The sequence below is a fragment of the Paralichthys olivaceus genome, chromosome 16 (assembly GCF_024713975.1).
Source record: "Paralichthys olivaceus isolate ysfri-2021 chromosome 16, ASM2471397v2, whole genome shotgun sequence".
Lineage (NCBI taxonomy): Eukaryota > Metazoa > Chordata > Actinopteri > Pleuronectiformes > Paralichthyidae > Paralichthys > Paralichthys olivaceus.
In genome coordinates, this window is record NC_091108.1 from 8,271,619 (window position 1) to 8,296,294 (window position 24,676).

Sequence of the window (24,676 nt, forward strand, 5' to 3'; positions counted from 1 at the left end):
ATATTCATTCATTCTTCTGTATAAATGTACCTGTCTGCAATTTCAAACATTATTCTGCTGCACTATGAAAACTGGTTCTTTACCTTTCACTGCAAATGTGCATAATTGAACAATGCAAATCTTCCTTATTATTATGCCTCAATGATGAAAGGCCAGACACTATTAATACAGCCATGCACAGTACATTTAGTGGAAATGTTTACCTCACACTTCCACTGCTATTCACGTCCCATTTCTCTCCATGACATGTGTGAGTCACTGGAAGGAGTTTAACCTGCCATCAGCTGATCACTGCCGGGGTGCAATCCTCAGATGAGCTTGCATTTCTTGACTGACAGCTCAACATTCATCTGCGGCAAACCTCCCGTCCCCCCTGCATCATCCATGCCACGTTACAGCGAGGCTTCGAGATGGCAAGCGGGCCGCACGGTGTAATGTCTGAACACTGGGATATCAACAGAGATTTCTCTGTCATTGAAGATGATGCTTATTCTACACATTTCAATGCAGACGACTAAATATAGTGTTTATCCTCTTAGACTGCATGGAATTGCAAGAATTCAGATTTCTTTTCTGATTCAATGTTGCACATTCAATCTATAAATCACTTTTTATTATTACTCGTTCCCAGCAAATCAATGTTCCTAATTGTGATCCGTTCTGCCCTGAATTGCATTGTAGAAACTGTGAAAATAGTTATTAGTTTTTGGCGGGATGAAGCTGTTTGCTAATCTGTTGGTTAATGTGTTTGCCGATTCAAAAAAAAAAAGCTGATTTTCCAACCTTTAAGGAAATGTATCTATGAGTTAGTTGCTCAAATACAGAAGAAGCCATGTCCAAGATTTATTCATGAGTCACTTAGGGTCAGAGGTCAAAAGTTTTGGAACCACATGTCTGTTTTACCAACCAGGTAAAGAGGGCAACTGAATTCCCAAGTTCACCACGTGTCAGTTGCTTTTTTTCTTATAGAGAATTCGCACCACTTACAACCGCCTCATGCCGTTATCTCATTACGTTATCTCATGACCCAGAATCTGGTTCAAACACCTCCATTCACTCAGTTTGCACTATGCTCACATGGTGTGTTTTCACGGTTAAAGCTGTGTGCCATCAAATTACCACAAACTAACAGAAAAGGACTGGTGCGTGTCTGGATCTGTACGAGGCAGCAGGGGCCCCGCAGTAAATATTAGGCCCCCTAACAGCCAACCAAATGATGTTTATTCAACCTTCTTAGATTAGTAGTGAAATATGTACCATACGACTTTAACAGTCAATCCACGAACCATTCACTTACCTCTGTTTTGGCACTACCATTTAGCTCACACATTTCTTAGCCTGGTCATTATAATCACAGCTTATTCAATTGAAAAGAAGCCGTCAGTTGTCTTGTGTCCAAAAGCAAAGACAAGGGAGAGAAAAACAAGCCACCACTTGTTCTTGCGCGTTATTTGTAATTGTAACACAGGCTGGTTTACAGAAACCACACAGCAGCAACCTGAATATCAATCACTGTGAACGGAACAATGTGAGGAAAACAACGAAAAACCTAACAACCAGCATGGTGTGCAATCATCATATGAAGCTCTTATTACTCAACTACACAGCCAGACCTAAATAACGATGGGAATTCATTTTGTGAGGGCTGTAATTTGTATTCACTCTCTTCAGCATTTTCAGCTAAATGCATGAGCTGCTGGTTCCTTAGCAACAGAGTCTGCAATGATGCAAGTTTGAGGAGGAACATATTCTGCAGTTCCACGGTGCAGGTGAGGAGAAGTTGGCCAACATCTCCTGTCGCAGCACAGTTACAGTTATTAAGGATTCATTTCACAGTACATCTAAGAGCAATTGCAATGTTTATGTGAGAGGGATATCAACATCTGTTCAGCCATTCTCCAAATTGGACCCTGAACGTGTTACCGATGTGATAAATTGATTCATAAATAAATATCAGTTTACTTTTGCCTTTCTCGGCCTATCTTTTTGTTTGCCTGTGGATTTTTTGCTTCAAGGTTAAATATTTGTCAGTTCAACATTTTGTATAAGCCAGCTGCATCATTTTGTTTTTATTGCCAAACATGGACATTTTGACAACGTACTGGGGGAATGCTATAGCCTCAAACATCAACAGTAAGCACCAGCTTACCAGCTTAATTTTGGAATCAGAGAGTGATAGTTTTTTCTGATCCTTTGCAAATTTACAATTATCACACAGAGGGAGAAAATTGTGATGTCACTGAAGCCATTTTCAGAATTAAACTCTGCCTTTCGAGACTTGTTCGAGACATGCGCGTTCATAACAACAGGAAAATGTCCGGGTCGTTCAGGTGAGATGTGGCACCTGGGCAGAGGATGCAGGACAGGGCGTATGTGTGGAAATCACACGTTTACAATTCACCAACAGCTCTTGGATCAGACATCATCAGCATCTTCTACATGTACAGCACCTCTTTTTCATCCTGAGATATTTGTAATCTTATGCTTTTTCCCCCAGATGTAGTGCCTGTCACTTGTGAGGAACTTCATTAATGTGCCCACTCACTCACTCATTGCGAATTCGCTGGACAATATTCTGCTGTATGCTGTAATGGGCTTAATGGGGGGAGGGGGGGGTGTCCAGAGAGATTGACTTGGACATTTGGGCTCTCACACAGCCCCTTTCAGGAGAATGTCCGGAATTCAGTGCATGTCTGAAAGCAACAAGAGGGATGAGCTTCTTCACTAACAGACGCTCCAGGGAACAGAGGTGCTAATAATGCAGCACATAGACACAGCCTTCAGACAATTCAAGAAGCTGTTGGCTAGTTGGCTGAATATATTCAAACGTCAACACAATATCTTAAAGTAAAAGAAATTCTTTAACTAACAATCAACACTCTACATTATTGCACATTATTTTAATGCCACAAAATAACTCCTAGATACTTTGCAAGTGAATGAGACCCGACAGTGAAGGAGCGCTGATTTCCTTTGTGTCAAGTGTTTGCTAATCGTTTAAAACTGTTTGGTGAATGAAGCGAGCAGCACCCTGTCTGCTTCTAAAGAAGGTACATCTAAGAGATAACTCAAGAAAGGCTCCACTGTTACTCTATCAAGACGCAGAATAAAGACAGGCCTTCGCTGGGTAAATTATGCAACCAACCTAAGACATCAGATAAATTGAAAAGACTCAAAAATTCATCCTCTCCTCAAAAGGAAATGAGCTGATCATACATCTTCACATGAGGATGACGTTCATTTCCATTGTGATTTGTCTTATTCCATCACTCTACAACACTAAATATGTGTTTGACAGGTTCAACAATAAATCCTAAAGAATAAGTGACTATGTTCACATGGACAGCAATGTTCCAACTACTGACTATTCTGAATAAGACATTACTCTGATTTTGGTATTAACATGAGCTGCGTATAGAATATTCCATTCATTCCCACCTACATGTTAGAGTCTGATTATGTCAACATGACATCAGCTATGTCATACGTCTGTCGTTCCCGCCAGAATTTCCAAAGCCAAAGGCATGATGCTGCTATATGACCTTTTCAGTGTTTTTTTTCTAACTTTGCAAAAGCTGACACGTTCAATGAGACTAAGACGTATACATATCTACATAATCCGACAAGATAAGATCATTTTATTGTCACTGCACCAGTACAATACAATGGTATTCTATTTGAAGTCTTCCTGTTGATGTTCATTAGAATAGATTAAAAGAATAAATATACCATACAAACTAAAAATATATATATAATATATAGTACATGTGTAATGGCCACACACACACACCATACTCTACATGTCATATTCCATGTATGACCTTATTCGGGTTAGGTAATCATGCTGTTAACATGGCAGCGTCTTATTCAGACCTTTGTCGTAATCAGGTGAATATTGGAATACTCTTGTCCATGTAAATGTGTCTAAAGTTGCTTGTATATACGTTTTCTATATAGAGGGAATATTGTCAAGGTCCGCTCATAACAATTACAGATTTCAAATCTACTTTTACTGATAAGCTTGTAAAAGATTTTCATTTTGACAAAATGTACTTTTAAGTTTCATTATCTTGTTAAATTCAACAACATTTCCCATGAGTCCTTGCCACCGGCTTGCTGTCCGAGCTTCCTGGGAGCTGTAGTTGTCGAATGCTGACCAAACTACCCATTGCTATGTACTAGAAAAATGACGTTACTTTCCATTACAGTCGAATTCTGAACAATACCGCTGTTGAGGATGTTACCATACACTAACCATTCCACAATTTCACTGTCCACTCATAATTTATGCCAACAACAAATCAAGCCGATCTAGATCATTTTCCATAAATTCTAGAAACATAATAAACCAAATGTGCTTGTATTTTCACATGCCATCATTGTATTACATTGGAATCTATCGTGCACGGCTGCTGTAACACTCCTCAAGACCATGACAGCTGATTTTGATCGGCAGCGGTGGACCCTGACTGCTGTGTCAGTGTGGGTGAGTTCAAGAAACCGCGACCATGATTTAAGACACTCACATGTCAGTGCATGATCCTCCTTCCCTCTGGGAATCTTACAGGCTGCTGTGGCTAGCCTCCACGTACATGTGTGGTCCAGCTTCACAATCACTGTCGTCATTCCTCGGACAGGTCATGACATTTGGACTTGATTTCAAGGGTGACAAAGAATATGCCCGGTGATGACTGCAATGCCATCCCCACAGGGATACATCATCATTTCCTCAACGCTGTCTCCAGTCTTAGAGAGTGTGTGCCTCTGCATTGCTCCACCATCAGGCTACTTTCGTGTAACATTTGGCAGCTCCTCTTTCTCTGACATGGGTTTTAAAATAAAATAACAGACCCTCACTGGAGGTCACACTGTAGTGGGTAAGATGGAAACATCCTCTTGTTGAAGCAGCAGAAGGCACAGGCTGCCTCTCCTGACTGCAACTGAACATTTCCTTGTTACCACTGCAGTGCATGGGGGCCATTCAGCCCTGAGACAGGACAATGAGATCTGCTACGCCCCCCAACCTCAAAGTGTGATTGTTGACACTGTGCAATGAGCCTCTGACAATGTTTCCAAGTGTGCGTAAAAGGAAAAAGAAGGAAAAGGAGACCCCCCCCCTTTCCCCTTTCTCTCTCTTTCTTTCTTTCTCCCTCACACAACAACCCCCCCTGTCTCCCCCCAACCCTTAATGAATGAAAGGTAGCACTCGACAGTGAAAAGCCAGTATGGTTCCCTCCACTCACCTTCAATGGAGATTACATGCTCCCGGATCTGGTTCTGCAGGGCCAGGTCGTCGATGCGCTCGATCAGGTCGTAGATGGCGTAAATGTTCGGGTGGACGGATTCGAACCGATGGATCTCTGCCCTGATGGCCGCTGAGTTGGACAAAACAAACTGCGAGCTGGGCTGGGCAGCCTGGCCCGAAACTGTCCCCGAACCGAACTGGCCTGCCCCCGAGCTCGCAGACGATCCGGATCCGAACTGGGACGGGATGGACTGGGGCACCGGGACGGGGACGGGCGCCGGGACCGTGCCTGGAGTGGGCATGGCCGGCTGGGACTGCTGCGAGATACCGGACACTGGGACGCTCGACTGGAAATTCATCTCGGTGTTTGTCTCGGAGCGACTGCAACTGTTTCTCAACGCGAATGTGCGAGAGTGGAAATCACGAACAAAAGAAGTCCGCGCGAACTGATGGGCTGCAAAACGATCTGCGCGCGAGCATCAATAGTTGGTCTCCGATTGCAACGAAACGCGGCTCGTGTTCATATCATCAAAACTTGACTGTGATTCATTTTTCGTTATTGGCCAGATCTGTCCAGGGCCCTGAACCCGCGGTGCCTCGCCACTTGTCTGGGACACTCCTTCACGGGCTGCACCGCCGTGTTGTGGTCTGAACCCGGTCGTCCTCGGTCTGAAGGAGACAATGGGCTCCTGGTCCGCAGCCTCGAACGCGTTGTCTCTGCGCTGAAATGAAATCGGCGTTGAGTCCTCCCTGGTCCAAGTGGTCCCTGCCCAGCGCCCTCCTCCTCCTCCTCCGCATGCTGCAACGTCACCCATCACGTAATTGTACTTGAGATGGGGGAGGGTGTGATTGGAGATCTGGTGTAGGGGGAGAGAGAGAGAGTGGGGGGGGGGGCAGCTGGCAACGTGCACATCATTATAATAACCTACCTGACACAGTTATGCAACCGTAAAACTAAACAACAACAACTGGTTGTTGCGAGATGCGCAAGAAGATGCTGCAGCCGCAGTACACACGACATGTGTGCTTGTTGTTATTCTGCTTTGACGCAAAGAAACCCAAGTGATTGTTTCCCACGCAGGCCCACACATTCACACCCATCCGTGCACGCGTACGTGGACGTGCAGCAACTTGTAAAATGAGATAAGATAAGAAAAGATAATCCTTCAGTAGTCCCACAATGGAGAAACTTATCACAGCAGCAAGAGTCAATAATATGCATCAGTAAGTAATAATAAGTAATATGCAAAAAAGTGTACGAATACTAATACTTGTACTCATACATGTATAGATAGATAGATATGAACAGTGTGAGAATATGTACAGTGAATGGATTGCACATTAACCATTGTATTGTACTGACAGAATGAATATTGCACAGTTAGGAGAGTTAAAACATTTTTGTTGTATTTTCATTTATTATAGTTTCATATCTAAGAACAGTTTATATGTTGATGTGATATGAAACCACAGCTGCCACAAAAATATTAAATTTATATATATATGTAGATGGTTCAGCAAAAATTGTATTAGTTATCATATTGTTTGAACAGACAGGCTTCATGTTGCAGACTGTGTCCAATATACAGTATGTCTGAATGTCTTACATTGAAGGACATGTTATGAGGAGTGGCGTGATATGGGTCAGTAATAAAGAGGACACAGAGCCACCTACTGGTATTAATGTGCTTTACAACAACAGCTGTTAGAGGCTATAGGACTGTCACAGTCTGACAAGATTCTGCAGCTGTTGCTGCAGCAGTGTGGTATGGTTATGGTGTGGTGTGGTGTGGTGTGGTGTTATATGGTTATGGTGTGGTGTTATGCATGTGGTATGGTTATAATGTGGTGTGGTTATGGTGTGGAATGGTGTGGTGTTATGTGTGTGTTACGGTTATGGTGTGGTATGGTTATGGTGTGGTGTGGTGTGGTGTGGTGTGGTTATGGTGTGGTGATGTGTGGTTATGGTGTGGTGTGGTGTGGTGTGGTGTGGTGTGGTGTGGTGTGGTGTGGTGTGGTGTGGTGTGGTTATGGTGTGGTGTGGTGTGGTTATGGTGTGGTGTGGTTATGGTGTGGTTAGGGTGTGGTGTGATTATGGTGTGGTGGGGTGTGGTTATGGTTATGGTGTGGTTAGGGTGTGGTGTGGTTATGGTTATGGTGTGGTTAGGGTGTGGTGTGGTTATGGTTATGGTGTGATGTTATGTGTGTGGTGTGGTTTTAAAAATAATTGATGTATAAAAATATCAAGTGTAATGTGGAGTACAGAGGGCTCAGTCTCTATACAAGTAAGTTTTTCTAAGTAGGTTTCTAATAAAATTTAAATATATGCCATTGTGTTATTATTTCAATGCTTGTGAAACCTTTCTCTTGTATGTACACCTAAGTTTCTTTAATTCTTCATGTCATCAAACTTGAAGTGACAGCTGAGATGATGGACACTTCCAAACAGCTGCATCATGACACACAGGTTTTTATTGTGTGTTGTATCTGAGCAGACGTGAATTCTAAACAACCTGCTGTATTATAGATTTATATTGTTTCTTATGGTCATTGTTTCACGACGGAGGATGATGCTCCAGGTCAACAACTTGCTGCATTACTGCTTCCTCCTGAGGGAGACCGAATCACCATTTGAAGAATGCAAAGACAGCTGTGCCTCGGTCAACAGTGAGTTTTTAAATGTGCTGAAGACTCACGGTCAGAATGTGCAGCAGAATATATGAATACTTTTATTTATGTAACATTGAACCACCTCTGCAACACACTGCAGGTCATGTCCTCTCTGTTTCCTATCTTCAGCCTTCTGCCTCCATCTGTTGACCACATTTGGAACTCCTCCTCTCAAACACATCACTGTCATCATCCTGTTGCACTCCATGTTATTATGCAGGTAATTCCCATGTTTGTTATATGTGTCTTGACAAATGATGATGTTGGCGCTGCTATTATGGGCTATGTTTTCATCCAGGCACCTGGTGACACACACAGGAGTTGCCTGCAGGCCTGTCATTTTTGGCAAATGGCTACGCTAACATGTCATGACAACAGCAACTATTCTACAAAATAGCTCAAAGACTCAGTGTGATAAAATGTGCATCATGCCCGGTGCATTTCTCACAGTGTTGCATATCAGAATATATTAAATATTCATTAATGTTCAGGTCTTGAAAGGAAATTTACTATTAACTGTAAATCCCATGATTGGAACGTTCATTTCTTCAACATAACTGAAAGAAATAGAGATAAAACTTTGTGTTTAATGCTGATGAACAGTTCTCCTCTTAGTAAAATATTAAAGTTTGGCTCTGGTTCACAGCACAATGGCTCCAGCATGTTAAGTGTTTCATGTCACAATTGAGTAATCTAGTTTCTCGCCCTAAATTATCAGTGAAAGCCTGTGAGAGCTGCCCCGGGACACTGGAAGTTGTCATGAATACTAGAATAGCCGAGTTCCTCTGTTGAGCATAGAAATATTTATGAAACTTTCCTAATTTACTGCTGGGTATTTTAACTTGCAGACATGAAGCTTAAATACTAATTGTCAGGCTGAATTTCTTCCTTCTCCTTTCGGCCAAAACCTCCATGAGAACCATTATTAAGGCCTCAAGATCAAACCATTTCAAATGGAGGATATTTCACTCTGATCGCTTACTGCATTTTTATCCACCAATCACAAATGAATCCATAGAAACATCCTGTGGCAATGAACTATACATACTGAGTGAAATGAAGTTACTTAATTATTGATTGTATAATATACCCACAACTGTAATCAATCAACAACAATACATTTCCCACCATTAAATATAAAGAGGTCAAAACTCCAGCCAATGTTTTTATTACATCAATATGTTTCAACTGATGCTTATTCATGAGAAATTCTTACAAACATGATTTTGAGCATGTTTTAGATGTCAGCTACAGGAAATGTTATGTGACTCCTGTTTGGATTTACATCCTGTTTACTGGAGACCTCTTAAGCTTTATTTAGAAAAGGTCTAATGATGAATTAGAGCTCCCAGGGGCCTAAATGACGCACACTTACTATCACCATGTGGGAGAATATAATGTCCATTCCTGCGTTTTTAGTAATAAAAGCAAGAAACAGTTTGTTATATTAATATTTCTTAATGGTTATTTTGGTATTTGGTCACCTTCATCAAATGTGCAGGCCTATTTTGTACAGGTTTCCATGTGGACCTATTTGTGTATATAGGAATGTTAGAAAAGAAGACAACCGCAGGGATTTGAACACCGATCTTCTGGTTGTTGAACTTCACCATTACAGTGCTGCTCAAGATGTCAACATGAGAGAGAACATTTTCTGAGAGCAGTGATTTTTTTGATGATGTCAGATGAATAAGAAGTGGAAGATACAGGAAAATTATTTCCAGATGATGTCACTGGGTGAAATAAATCATTTTTGCACAGTGACCTCTAGAGGACGTTTGTTGTATAGAACATCACACTGATTAAAGGATCAGTTCACAGAAGTGGCAATTAAAGAATAAACAAAGCAGTAACCTTGACGACCATGCAGTTTTAATTGACATGCCAATCACATTTTGGTTTCAAAGTCTGTAAGACACAATCATACATCAAATTTAACCTAGTGGACAGAGGGAAGTAATAATGTTATTAATGCACCACTTTCATTTATTTCATAGAGATAGTCTGACACTTATTTGATGTTTTATTCTGTTTCATCTATTTGGAAATGTAGTTTTAAAAAAAAAAAAGGTATGTCATAATAATAATAATAATAATTAAGGTACACTAAAAATAAACTCTTAGGGATATAACACTAATGTTTTTCTTTGGAAAGGTAGGTAGCCTATATACTAGATAATATAGTGTTTTTTTACAAAACTGTCAGTCATAACAATTTAAAATGTTTTGATCTAATACTTTACTAATACTAATACATTTTTTTTTATTGTTTTGCATAGTGCTTACTTCAGATTTACTGTCGTCTCCTATTCAAACCACATGATGTGTCAGAAAATGAAACGTGTTGCGCTACAAACCGCACACTGCCTCATCTTTGCATCTTTTTATAAACAGCCCGAGTCTTTGCCGCAAAACAGGATCATGCACACACTGCAGCCCTCCGTTAACCACACCCCTTCTCATGTTGCAGCAAAACACTCCACAGTTTCCCACAATGCACCTGGAAAAGTACAGTGACGAACGCATAGACTCATGGGAAATCTGACACAGTTTTCAGAGCCGAATCTTTTGAACCCTTTCAGTGTGACGCTCAGATGTTCCACTGGGTTCGATTCACTGACGTCAATAAGTTTATAAGCAATGTAAGAAATACAAATGCAATGATCTAAGAGTAAAATTGCATAAATAAAAACATGTGACGAAAATGTTATAATATAAATTATATTTAAAGGCTGTGTTCTTTACTAGTGAAGACTGGTGCCATTGATTTGATGTTGAAGGAAGTTTTACGTCAAATCAATGGGTAAAAAATAAATAAATACAAGTTGTAAATGTTTATAATAATGAAATGCATGGCAAAAGAAAAAAAAAGCTAAAACCTTAATATACTTTTATGATTTCTGCAATAATATGGCGATCACAACACGTGAAGTTCACAACATTTTAATATCCTATAATGCGTTTGTTTTTTAATGTTATGATTATATTTTAAAATGCAATGGACGATGATAAAATGCGCGTATTTATTTTATAAATGCGCAAAACACAAGTGAAGCCGACCTGTGAAATGAGTGTGTGTTGGTCGGTTCGTCCACGTTCCGCACATCAGCAGATGACAACAACAAAACAGACCGAGCTACTGAGAGGGTGTTAGCGTAGTTAGCTACCTGAGATAAACAACTGCTGCTCCGGTGCGTCTGCCACTCCATCTCCGCTGGACTCTGCCAAAATCAGACGTCTGCTTCACACCAGTGTGGCCGATCCGTGCTACTGGCCATGGCTGTCAGCTGTCAGTGTCTTATTTAGTCCAGTTGACGTTAGCTAAGTGGCTTGGCGAGCTAGCTCTATGTATGCCAAGCTTAAACAGGTTAGCTAGCTAGCTCGGTTGCTAGCTTGTTAGCTAGCGAGGTGGAGACCAAGAACGGGGAGATGCGAGGGAAGCGAGGTAAGACACGCGAAATCGTGTTTGCGATCAGTGCAGGGTGAGGTATCATCTGTACGACCACACGAGTCTTTAATGGTTGGTGTTATCTGCTGTGGTCAATCTCATCACATTTGTCAAAATGATCGACATTAGAAACAGAGGTCCTGCGCTAGCCTGACAGCTGTGTTAGCTAATAGCCAGTTAGCACAGTCAGCGGTTTACTATAGACAGGCTAGCTTGCTAAGCTGCTGGCTGTGGCTGCTTCTTTGACACTGTAACAGCGAATGACTGGAGGCCTCGGGGGTAAAAGCAACGGTTGAGTGTCCTCTATTTTTAATATCGGTACACGAAGGCACCTTTACCCCCAGTGACACGGAACAATGGCAGGGCCAGAGACGTGCTAGCTGCGATTAACGACAATTAGCTGACATTTACCGACGCTCAGGTTGTCTGAGTCTGTGATAGCAACTTGGTAGAGGAGGTGTTTTATGTTGTCATGCTAACAGCAGTGATCAGTGAGTGGTCGGGTGGTGCTAACTGAAGTAATGTCCTAAACTTGGCTGTGCAGTTGTCAAGACCTCCTCAGATGAGTGCGAGTTAATGTGAAGTAGCTGTATATTTATATCTTCAGACAGATTTGACATTAGAGCAACATCACAAACTTGATAGTAGCCAGTAACTAACAACAAGGTGACTGCCTCAGCTAAATTATTCAGTGTCCATGAGACCACAAGGTTTAGGTGGAAGGGTTATGGTGACATGAGGGGCCTTAATGTTAAAAGTATAAACTATGTAAAGAGACAGACTGACATAATGTCCTCATTCATTTAGCCCATGTTTTAGCCCAGAGAACACTGTGCATGGGTGTTAATCAAGTAGCTTTGTGGCTATGTACATTTAGTGAATGGCTGCGTTTTTCTTTTACCGAAAAAGAACACTTGATAAAATGTATAAGCTGAGATTTTAATGGATCTGTTTGTGCTTTGTTTCACAGGGTGTCCTCGAATGACTAAATGAGCAAGTTAAGCAACTGTGTAGAAGTCTGGGAGAGTCAACATGAAGTTGTATGTGTTCCAGGTCAACAATGGCTGCACGCTGACATTTGACACTGACCTTGCTGTCCAAACGTAAGAGACTGGCATTTCAGCAATATGTTGTTTAAAGTTGTGGTCAGTACATCCTCACCTTTGTGATCTAAATACACTCTTCCATATTTCTTCAGCGTACTTGAGCTTAAACATGCCATCCAAGCCAAATATAAGATTGCAACTCAACATCAAGTCCTTGTTGTCAATGGAGGGGAATGTATGGCTGCAGAGAGACGAGTCTGCAGCTACAGTGCTGGCACTGTGAGTCCACAAAGCTTGTTTGTGTTTGTACGATTCTTTATTTGCCCAGAAAGTATCCTGGGAACATATGCTGTGTTTTGATTACTGATATCTAATTGCTTGTTGTTTCTGTAGGAAACCAATCCCATATTCTTGTTCAACAAAGAGATGATCTTGTGTGACCGGGATCCAACGATCCCCAAAACCACCTTCTCGATTGAGAGTGAGATTCAGGTCAAGGTGGAGGAGTCTCTACTGATGCCAGCTGTTTTTCACACTGTTGCCTCACGAACACAACTTGCTCTGGTAGTTACCTACTTTTTTCTGTTTTTAAATGTGCATTACAGTGGGAGAGCTCTGTCCTAAGAAATTGCCTTGAAATTAAAATGATGCAACTAATCAATTAATAATGTAATGCTCATAACTTGTCCTGACATGTTCGTTCCTCCCCAGGAAATGTTTGAAGTTGCCAAGAAACTTTGCTCTTTCTGTGAACGTTTGGTTCATGATGAACACCTTCAACACCAAGGCTGGGCTGCTATCATGGCGAATCTGGACGACTGCACTCTGTCTTATCAGAAGTTGCTTGTGAAGTTTGACTCTGCATACGCAAATTATCAACATGAGTTAGAAGAAATTAAGGTGAAACTTACAAAGTAAGTGTTGCCAAGGAGAACATATTATTTTGTACTTTGACCTAGCTAATAGTTTGGAATTGGAAATACAATGTGCTATATATTTATTATTATTAACTATATATATACTATTTTCGTACATAATTTTTGACACTTTGAATACTTTAATCACAATTGTAGCTCAAATAATGTTTGAAATAACAGTTATTAATGCAAGTTATGTTTCTGCTAAAGTGAAACAAGCTTGTTCAACTTTTACTCCTCATTCCCATTTTGTCGTAATTGCAGGTTAGGGACAGCGGTTTCTGTAATGGCTAGGATACCTCTGCTGGAAAGTTTGACAAGACACAGTTACAGAGAGAGCATGGAGAAGTCCAGTTCAACCCCAGGGAAGGACTCAGATGAGACAGAAGAAGAAAAGTCCACTGAGTCTGTGCTCTACACTGCTGATGCAAAGAGGCCCTCCAAGTTATCAGCATCCTTCTCTGCTTCGGAAGCGGCCACGTGTAAGCCAGCAGGTGACCAGGAAACAAATGAAATGACTGACAGTGGTGGGCTGAGAGCTGCGCTATTAGATGATGATGATGATGATGACGACGATGATGACGACGACACTCCTGAGTTTGCCAACTCGTCCTCCTTCAACGTCACACTATTAGACTGGATCAATGTGCAAGACAGACCCAATGATGTGGAATCAGTTGTGAGGAAATGCTTTGACTCCATCAATAGGGTGAGTCCGTGATGAATGAACAGACATTTCAATGTAGAATTCTAAATATTAAGTCTTACATAAAGGGGGCTGGAAGTCTTCCATTAAAATGTGTCTTTCTTTCAGCTTGACCCACGGATCATTGAACCCTTCCTGACAGATTGTCGTGACACAATTGCTAAGTTGGATAATCAAAACATGAAAGCCATCAAGGGGCTTGAGGACAGGTTGTATGCTCTTGACCAAATGATAGCAAGCTGTAAGAAGTTGGTGAACGAACAAAAAGAACTTGCTCAGGTACGTGACGTAAGAGAGAAACACTATTTAATTACTACGTCTTCTATTTTGAATGAATTGCACTGATGTTTTATCTCTTAAAGGGATTTTTGGCCAATCAGAAGCGTGCTGAAAACCTGAAGGATACATCTGTTCTGCCCGACTTGTGTCTGAGTCACACCAACCAGCTGATGATCATGCTGAACAACCACAGGAAGCTGCTTGACATCAAAAAGAAGTGCACTACTGCCAAACAAGAACTTGCAAACAACCTTCAAGTCAGACTCAAGTAAAGCTTAAAACCACTTCTTCCCTCTTTGTTTATTGTCTGATCTAGCTTTTGCTTACTCTTAGTGGGTTTTCAAAATGTTCACTTGAGGGGAAAAAACATTTTCAAACATTAATGGTGATAATAATTTTGAAAATAGATGGTGCTGCTACGTGATGCTTCATGCAGACCAGGACAGTGAGAAGCTTCAGGCTCTACTCAGACTCCTGACAGAGCTGTTGGAAAGAGTGAGAGTGGTGGAGGCCCTCAGTACTGTGCCCCAGATGTACTGCTTGGCGGTGGTGGAAGTCGTCAGGAGAAAAATGTTTATGCGCCACTACCGAGAGGTCAGTGCTAAATGCCATTATGGAAAGTAATTGTGTGTCTAGACTCTAGCTCTCTGTCCACACTGAATCCGGAGCTTTTGGGGACATTAAGCGCTAAGCGTATAATTTACAGATTCAATGAATTGGGCAGTTGTTCTCTGAATTTGCCACCATGACGAAGAGAAAATAAGTCACAGTTACACTTTAAACTGTTTAAACTGAAAGTAGGCAAAGAAAGAAATAGAGTTATTTTCTTGCACTAAAGTCTTTACTGTTCATCTCTTCAGTGGGCCTATGCACTTGTGAAGGATGGGAAACGACTGTACGAGGCTGAGAAATTCAAAAGGGAATCCTTTGGGAAACTCTTTAGTAAGTGTCTATTGAAAACTCAGCTGATGACATTTGTTTTGTCACTTGACAGAACAATGAGCTTTTGAAAAATCGTTGAAAGATCGGCCTTGATCTGTTGATGTTTGTGCTTCTTTTCAGGGAAGTCTTTCCTCAGAAATCGTTTGTTTAGAGGACTCGATTCATGGCCTCCAACATCATTCTGTGTAAGTGTGAAACTGTTTGAATTTTGACCAAGCTGATAGCGATATTATCATTTATATTATTTCAGCCTAATTTCAAGGTGTCCCTTCTTGTGCTGTTTGTTGTTATTTATAGACACGAAAGCCGAGAAGGTTTGACGATGAACTTCCAGACATCTCACTTGAGGACCTGCAGTACTTGAAATCTTGTTGTCCTGTCGAGGTGCAGCCTTTCCTTATGTAAGTCACTTACCTCTGTCATTAAAGTGGTCAGAGGTATTACTGTATCAGAATGTTACCAGAATCAACCTGGGATATGACCAATAAAAACAAGTTGATTTGGAAGGTGATGCCCATTTATATGAATTTGTTTGGAGTTTATAATAGCAATAGGTGTTCAACTTCCGGATGTCTACTCTTGACTGTATTTATCATTCTGTCCTTAAATTCATTCCCCATATGTTTTCAGGGTTCCTACAATGTGTGACTTTGAGCCCTTACATCGCCATGTGGAGACGCTTCACCAGCTGGTCCAGGCAGCTCAGAGTGTGGATGAGATGTCCCAAACTATCACCGACCTGTTGAACGAACAAAGGGTAATCAAAGCTTCAGTAAAACACTTCATTTGTACTGTAAAAAAATGTGTGTTTTTCATATTCTTATATCACTATAAAAAAAATACCTTTTTAAACATTATGGGAGACAAATTCAACTAGCAGACTACTACACTCTCGGAAATTAAATCGAAACACTTAATACTGGTTACTTTTATAATCAAAATTGGTTCTTATACACATTATGAAATCCAAAATATATTTTCATACATAGTATGGTTTAGTTTTCTTATTCATTCAGCTACTAAGTTGTCTTCTTTTCCTCTCCCCTCATCATTTTCAAGGCATCCTATTGTCATAGTTCTCATAGATCAACCTTGCTGACCCCACAGTCTGAAAGTATACCTGGGACCACCACACCAGTGTCCTCCAAAACCCCCACCTCTCTTAGCCTTCAGGGTCCAGGCTGCCAACCCCTACATGTTCCTGTCCCAGCTCCTTTGGAGGACTTGTCCCCAGACAGCATTGATGCACAAACATTTGACTTTGAAACCATCGGCCATCCGAACATGGATCCAGTCCTGCAGCAGGGCTCCCTCGACCTGGATTCTCTAGCAGAGAGCCCAGAGTCAGATTTCATGTCTGCTGTCAATGAGTTTGTGATCGAAGGGAACTTGACCTCCCCGAACCCCATCAGTGACCCCACTAGCCCTGACATGATGGTAGAGTCTCTGTACTCTTCAGTGATCAACGCTATAGACAATAAGCGTATGCAGGACACCACAACACTAGAGAGGGAGAATCTTAGGATCACTGTCCTCAAACAAGTTATTGAGAAGTATCAGTCTGCTGCAGAGGAGTCCCATTCTAACTTAAGAAGTGTAAAGGATGATCTCCATCACTTAAGAGGTCTAGTGTTAAAAGAACAACATGACTTTGGCTTTGTCCTGAGGAATATGACCACAGAGGTGCGCAGCGTTGTGGACAACTTCTGCCTGACCCATGAACTGAAGTTGAAGGAGAAGCATCAAAGTGAGCTGCTCTCTGTTCGGCAAGAGCTTGAGAAGCAGGTTCAAACACTAATGGAGGAAAATCAAGTAAACCAGAACATTGTAAGAGACGTCCAGCGTGCGATGCTCGAGCTGGAGGGACTTATGGAGCGCAAAGAGAAAGAACTTACTCAGCTCGAGAATGAGAGAGAGCGATGGATGGAAACAGAGAGAGGCCAGAGGGATAGGATCAAAAATCTGGAGCAGATGATCAGTGATCGAGCTGAAGAGATCGAGACGCTTTCAGTTGCAAGAGACTCCCTGGCCAGCCAGCTTGAGAATCTGCACTTTGAGATTGAACGTGGCCAGCAGAAGATTCGACAGGAGTTGGAAGCTGTTGAGAAATCTCACTTAAAGGAGCTGGAGGTCAGAATGATGCAGGAGCACAAGGCACAGCTGGAGGCTCTTACTAAGGATAACAAGGAGGCTCTAGAACATCTGGCTGCTGAAAACAGTGCAAAATTAAGTGAGGACGCTGCTCAACATGCCACTGCTCTCAGAGAGAAGGAAAACCAAATCAAGGACTTGGAGGCTCGTATAACTGAGCTTGCTGAACTGCGTTGCAAACTCGAGGTGGAATTAGCCCTCAAAGAGTCAGAGACTGAGGAGGTGAGACTCTTATTTGAGGAGGCCAAGACTCAGCAGGCCGAGGCTGTGAAGTCTCAGGTTGAAGCTGAGACCAATGTCCTCGGCAAAGAGCTGGCAGATGTCACAAAACAGCTTCAGGTAAAAAATGAGGAGTATGAAGTGGGCCTGGCAGAGTTGAGGAGTCTCATGAGGATTGAGAAGGACCACTGTATCTCCGAGCTGGTGGACAGACACGAGGAGGAAACTATCTTGTTGCGCCATGAGCTCTCCTCCCTGCAGCAGCAATCCCAGGATGCTGAGAGGAACTATTCAGAGCAGCAACAGAAGCTTAAGCAGGAATTAGAGCAGCAAGTGGCTCAAAGTGAGGAAAAAGAAAAGCAGTTCAGGAGTTTCCAAGAACTGGAGCAAGAGCTGAGGACTCTTGTCAACAAACTGCAGACAGAAAATGATCTGCTCTCCAAAAAAGTAGAGCAGGACAGACGAGCCACTGAGACAGAACTAGAAAAACAAGAGTCCACTAAGGTTGCATCACCAGAAGCCTTTAAAGAGTTTGAGCAGCAGAAGGAGGAGATGGAAAACAGACTGTTAAAGAAAATCAAACAACTTGAGAGTGAGCTCCATGAGAGACGATCTTCAAAAAGGTAAATGCCCAATAACAGAAACCAGATATAAAAATGTAGCTTTGGTTTGTTTTTCCACATTATAAAACCTGGGTAAATTAGATGGTTTGTTTAAATTTAAGCCAATCTAATGACACACGGATAGATGAGATATGTAAATAAGTTTTTTACTCTTTGTCAAGAATGAACTGTTACATAGTTTGTATATTACCCTGTCCGATCCGTTTATTGTGTGCCTCTCAGTGATGAAGGGTCGTCGCTGCACGCTGAGGAACATGCAGATGCTGGAGCACCTCTCTCTCTGGACTCTGCACTACAAGAGCGGCTGCAGCAGGAGAGGGCCTCGCTACAGTCCCAGATAGAGCTCCTGGAGAAGAAGAAGAATGAAGAGATACAGAACCTCAAGACATCACTAATTGCAGAACAGCAGGTTTGTATTAAGAGAATGGAAAACAAATTCGGGAGGCGGTGAATGCCAACTTTGTCTTTTTATGAGTAATGGCAACTTAACACTACTACCAGTTTTCAAGCCCTTAAAACGGAGAAGTTGGGAAACGCTGCTGGTCCTGTTCTAGTTAGAATGGACAGACAAAAACGTAGACTTCAAGAAACCATTACGCAGTCATTCACATTCAGTTCCTGATTTGCACTTATTGGTCACGACTCCATGATCAGTGATGACTGCTAACACTTACTTTCGTTAAATGTTTTCCCCTTATCATTGATCCAAACAGCAAAGTACCTGGTTTTCTTTTCTTTTCTGTATCTAAACAACCAACTGCAAACACACACTGCTTTCTGTTTTACAACTGTCATGTTAAATGTATTTTCTGGCTTGTTTGTGTGAAAGGAGATTACTTGATAACACTCATCAAGAGAAGGATCTTTTATTTTTTAAACTGAAAAAGTGTGAGTGTAGACATAGCTAACTAATATTAAGTCCATCCTTTTATCACTGAGGATAAGTTAAATATGTTAAACACCTCTCAGTGTATTGTTAGACCCTTCAGCAGCCCCCAAAAAGTGTCATTGAGGTAGTATTTTTAGTCAGGCTGTTGTATTATTAGTTGTCAGTTTATTAGATACACCTAGCTCAAACGAATGCAGTGTGATAGTGTAGTGTTAGTTCTTTTGTGTTTTTATTCATGCACAGCCCAGCAAACTTAACGCAGAGCTACCATTAACTTATTAATAAAATCTAATGCAGCAGTGAGCACTTACTTTCTGAAACCTTCATTTTTAATGGTTCTTGGCACTGTCACAGCCAGTTGCACTTAATTCCAAGTTAAGCTTTTACAGATCTAGAGATCAGGCTTTTACTCCAAAAAAAATCCACTCAAACTGCCGGCACTAATCTCAGTCTGTCAGGACACCAAGGGAGCAGCAGAAAGACATGTTCACTCTTAACTTTTACTGTTTAATTAGTTTTTCATCACTCACTGTTCCCAAAAGCAGACCTCTCTCAGTTTCACCCCTCTTCATAGTTAAAGCTGATAGGACCTTTGTTTTGTATCAATATAAAAAACCCAACTGGCCATGCATAATTTCACTTGATATAAAAAATGGTAAAAAGATCAGGAACAGTGCAACACAGAAACAGGTTTGTAAAAATCAACAAAGCATCTGAAACTGCCATGACTGCAAGCTGACTGCAAAGACTTCCCCTCAAAAACATATGTGTACTTTGATATACTGCAAAATATCTTTGTCACTAAAAATGGATGTCAAGCTTTTTAAACTCCAAATGTTTTATTCTTCTAGACTAATTTCAACACTGTTCTAACCCGAGAGAAGCTGAAGAAGGAGCAGATCATCAATGAGCTCACAGACAAGCTGCAGCAAGTGACCCAACAGCAGGAGAAGGACAAAGGTCAGTGTTGTTCACTTTGTTTGAGTGGAAAGTTTTTATTCTTGATATTATACCTAATACATAGTCACACATCTTTTTCTATACTTCTTTCTACAGTATTTTAAAGAGACAATATTTGAAGTTTGAAGTTAGAGATGGGAATTTTGTGCCTGGCAGCGTTTCTTATTTATCTTCACATGTTGCAGCTCTGATAGAGACTCTCTCTGAGGACCGGGCGAGTGTCATGCAGGAGAAGAAACACTTGGAAGAAGAACTTAATCGCCTGCGCAGCACTGCACTGATCTCCTCTGCCTTCTTCACCCCTCACCCATCAGCCCCGGAGGTCACAGAGGCGGGAGCAGCAGCAGCCAGAGCTCTGCCTGTGGCTGGGTCCTGCTCCTCTGAGCCCATGGCTGAAAGTGACAGACTGGCCTCTGTAGCAGAATTCCGAGATGACGAAAATGTCGACTCAGCGGTGGAAGCCAGCATGGTGACAGTCCAGTAAGCATCCTCTCTACAGTAAATGTTGATAGAATATAATGGTGATTCCAGTCTCACCTATTGGGAAGCACTCAGATTTATTTTCTTAACCCTGACATGACATGCATTTGGCCTGTCAGTGCATTTTCTTTTGTTCACACCTTATTTATCAACTAAATTACAACAGGATTAATGTTATATAAGAAACCTGTTTAGTTCTGTGCAATGCTTAAGTTTCATTTAGGCCACAGTGTTATGACAGCTCACTGAGAGGACAGTCTGAATTATTGCCTTGTAAATGCACATTTCTTTAGATATATGTTATGTACGGTAGGTGCTATAGATAGTCAAGATGTCTGGCTGTAGACAAGCAGCTCTGCTTAACCACGCTTTCTTTGTCTCTCAACCAAAAACCCTGTTCCTTATACACACAAAGCACAGGAGATGGAGTTTGTTCAGGTTACTGAAGTCTGTGTTAAACCAGTTTCCCACCCTCCAACATGAATGGAATTGAATTTCTAGATTCTGTCTTTATCGAGTGTTCCAGCTATTTTATTTTTTCCTTTCTTGAAATACTCCTTTTGCTTGTTTTTGTTTATCAACATTTATTGAGTTGCCCTTTAGGTTTTTTAACCAGGTATTTAGTTATTATGGTATGAAAGTCATCGTTTTATTTCCACTCAGTGCATAACGGTCAGTTGACATTTTCAGAGGATGATTCCCAGCAACCTGATGTTTTCTTTTTGTAGTGATAATATCCTGATGTCAGAGGAGAAACAGCGGATACTCTTACTCGAGAGGGTAAATATACATCTTTATCTTTGACACAGTATTTTAAGCACAGCACACGTTTTTCTGGATGTCTATGTGTAAAATCAAAATTTGTATATATGTTGCAGACTTTACACATGAAGGAAGAAGAGAACAAGCGCCTCAGTCAAAGACTGGTAGGTTCATTATTATTATTATTATCATTATTATTATTATTATTATAATATTCTCATCTCAATCAGGGAAGAACCCATTCAATTTTGGTCCATATCCGGATCATGGGTTAGACGCAGGAATTTTTTGCTCTTTCTTTAACATTGTGAGACTGATTGTTTTTGTCTTGAAGAATAATCCATGGATCTTAATGAATAAAAACAATAACAGGCATTTTTAGGAGACTGATATTTACAAGTGCCTGCAATTCTGTGTAGATCCAGATAAAAATCTGTTTAAATGTTTTCTTATTATGCTATTGGGCCTTGGAGATACAGCTCTCTGCATGCCATTGTAGTTTTCACTGTGGGCTATGGAACATCTGCTCCACTAGGTGGCAGTAGCATCAAAGAGTAAAACACTGACCCAGGAGGCCAAAGAGCTCAGCGAGGAAATTTAAAGAAGAGTCATGATAACGTGAAGAGGGATATATTTTAATGAAATAGGTTGAAATACAAAAATATACTATATGTGTTGAAGTATACTTTTGTGGTTTGAAAAGTTTTCATCGGGCTGGACAAAAGAACACAACTAAAATTAGTTTGTGTTTAATTCTGTCATTAGGGTAAAAGTACAAACATTTAATTACTAAACCTATTTCTTGCAAATCTCAAGTCACACAGATTTTCTCTTGGAAATCATTTGTTGCCAATACTGTAAAACTCTTCTCTCTAACATGCGTAATGTCCCTTCTGCTTTTCTTCCTAGATGTCCCAGAGCATGTCGTCTGTGTCGTCACGGCATTCAGACAAAATCGCCATCAGAGAGTAAGTGAACACATCACATGTCCTTAACATGTGCTGCTCGCTGGTGTGAATAAAAAAAAATAATGCATGCAGTTCAATTAAACACATCATTATATAATTACCATGAATGTGTTGCGTTTTTGTTAGCAGTTTGCAGAACTCATCGTCTCATGGAATGTCCGTCTTTTTGAATGTTTCAGCTTCCAGGTTGGTGATTTGGTTCTAATCATCCTGGATGAAAGACACGACAACTATGTGCTGTTCACGGTCGGACCCACCCTCTACTTCCTCCACTCAGAGTCTCTCACTGCACTGGACCTCAAACCAGGTCAGCCTTGTCCACACCTATGATCAGCCTATGATGGACTGTAGTGTTGGAATTCATTTTGTGATTTACTGATAAGATAAACATAGATCAGATTGGTTGGTAATTAGATATCATATGTCAAGAATGAATAGATTTTTAAAGTGAATGTGTGTAATATATGTGCTTTATTTTTGCTTTGCTTGGACTTTGTTTAACTTTTTGTCTGTTTGTTTTACTGAGTGTTCACTGAATATTTGTTTTGTTGTTTAGCATCAGGGACTTCAAGACGGCCGTGGGTTCTTGGAAAAGTGATGGAAAAGGAATATTGCCAGGCAAAAAAGGTATTGACTTTATCTCAAGTTGTAAAATGTTTTGTGTATCAAGAATTTCTAAGACCCAATATACTAACAAGTGTGGTCCTGGAAATCATGTTTTTAGTAATAATTTCCACACATAGAATTTTTATAGTTTTCTGATGTGTTGATTTGGTCCATGTCAGTAATTCTGTTATGTTGTGTAAATTTGCAGTTTCAATCTTTTGTCTGACAAAGTTCGCTCTCTTTTTGTCTCGTTTTTCTTCATCAGGCCCAGAACAGGTTCAAGGTCCCTTTAGGAACCAAGTTCTACAGAGTGAAAGCTGTTCCATGGAACAGAAAAGTATAATAGTTGAGTTATGAGCTAAAATGTATATTTATATTGCTTAATTTTTGATCAGAAACATGACATCGTAATTCATAACTTGAAAAATGAAAGACCTTAAAAATGGAATGAATTAAGATCATCATCATCACGCTCTTTTTGAATTTCAGTTCAAAATCCCACCTGCTACCACGTTTTTGTTTTCTTTTATAACCCAGATTTGTTATCGTGGACCAAATGCTATTAACCTTATTAGGGCATTGCCCTATACACTGTGGCATAACGCCATCTGACCTGTGTGTAAAATTGAACAAAATTTGGATGTTAAATATTAGTTCTCATTATCAGCCTTTGTCCTTTTGTGGAAAATACTGTGTCATTATCAGCATAATTAAATGAAAATATACATTTATTATAAATGTTTATGGAGGAATGTTCATGGCATGCATATTGATATATTTTCTTTGATTTACTTATCCAGATAAATGTTGTAGTTGGAAATGTAGTTAATGCTGTTTGTTACTCACAAAGCAGTATGGCCCTCTGTCAATACTGAAATGTACATTATAGCCGACTGATGGCAACAGTCGTCTTTGCAATCCTTGAAATGCACTTTCAAAAAAAACAATGCTTTTGTTGAATTGAAAAGGGAAGTGATTGAGCTGTCAGAACTAAGTAAATATATCAGCACAAACTTCTCACTATCATAGAATATTGATATGTAGAAAGGAAAACTTTGTGACTGTGTTTCATTATCGGATGACATTGTACATTTACCATCAAATCACACATGTAACAATAAATGACTGTATTGTAAAAGATAGAGTTTTGAAACAATAAAGGATTGATCCCAAGCATATTTCGTGTTGGCTAATTATATTTATTATATATTTGTGGCTAAGAGATGTAAATTATTTTCTTGGACTCACCTTCACAATGTTCATTTGGGAATAAAAGTTTCCCCGGTTTAAGGACAAATACTGATTTATTACACCAGAAGCCAATTGTTCATTTTTCTGAAGAACTATTTTACAATGGCTTGTGATTATAAAAGGAAATCGACAGTGACTTTGGGGCATTTACAGTCAATAGTTTTTTAATGATGCTTTTAAAAAATTTCTGGGGGATTCAGGAGTCAATGTGGAATACACAGTATAGTGTATTCACTTGATTTAGCATTTTTGCTTTTGTGGAAACATTAATGTTGGCACGGTACTGCAGGAAACAGACTTCAAAAAGGCTTCAAATCGGGGCCCAAGAACGATGCGGCCCTCATGGAGAAGGAAGCCCACCAACATCACTTTCCCAGTTCACAGCGGGGAGCATAGCAGCTCTCTGCCGAGCACTCTCTACCATGTGGGTCTAGGGGTGTTTTAACAATGTTTAGCTCTATTTTCTCCATTTAGCATAAGCCTGTTGTCACATTTGGATGGCTCCTTCATAAAT

The 24,676-nt window shown here is 40.6% G+C and overlaps 2 protein-coding genes across 2 annotated transcripts in view; one reads left to right on the forward strand and one right to left on the reverse strand.

Moving 5' to 3' along the window:
* Window positions 1-6,028, reverse strand: part of agap3 (ArfGAP with GTPase domain, ankyrin repeat and PH domain 3) — a 112,926-nt gene extending 106,898 nt beyond the window's left edge. The window contains exon 1 of the mRNA XM_069510988.1: window positions 5,244-6,028. Coding sequence (XP_069367089.1) covers window positions 5,244-5,604 — 361 coding nt within the window. The 5' untranslated portion in view covers window positions 5,605-6,028. The remainder of the gene's footprint in view (window positions 1-5,243) is intronic.
* A 4,948-nt stretch (window positions 6,029-10,976) lies between these two features.
* Window positions 10,977-24,089, forward strand: rb1cc1 (RB1-inducible coiled-coil 1). Its single transcript, XM_020110230.2, has 23 exons — window positions 10,977-11,360; window positions 12,334-12,466; window positions 12,562-12,688; window positions 12,803-12,973; window positions 13,121-13,323; window positions 13,591-14,035; window positions 14,141-14,311; window positions 14,395-14,579; window positions 14,719-14,905; window positions 15,172-15,253; window positions 15,374-15,438; window positions 15,551-15,654; window positions 15,884-16,010; window positions 16,313-18,246; window positions 18,469-18,655; window positions 19,987-20,095; window positions 20,281-20,575; window positions 21,304-21,355; window positions 21,454-21,501; window positions 22,247-22,305; window positions 22,485-22,612; window positions 22,862-22,932; window positions 23,177-24,089. The coding sequence occupies exons 2-23, from the start codon at window positions 12,396-12,398 to the stop codon at window positions 23,252-23,254; spliced, it is 4,899 nt and encodes a 1,632-aa protein (XP_019965789.2). The 5' UTR covers window positions 10,977-11,360; window positions 12,334-12,395; the 3' UTR covers window positions 23,255-24,089.
* The last annotated feature ends 587 nt before the right edge of the window (window positions 24,090-24,676 follow it).

Excerpts from the sequence above, each read along its gene's own strand:
- rb1cc1 (XM_020110230.2), top strand. The coding sequence starts at position 12,396 with ATGAAGTTGTATGTGTTCCAGGTCAACAATGGCTGCACGCTGACATTT. Across the intron at positions 12,974-13,120 it reads CACGAACACAACTTGCTCTG|GAAATGTTTGAAGTTGCCAA; the intron begins GTAGTTACCTAC and ends GTTCCTCCCCAG. Across the intron at positions 15,439-15,550 it reads GGCCTCCAACATCATTCTGT|ACACGAAAGCCGAGAAGGTT; the intron begins GTAAGTGTGAAA and ends TGTTATTTATAG.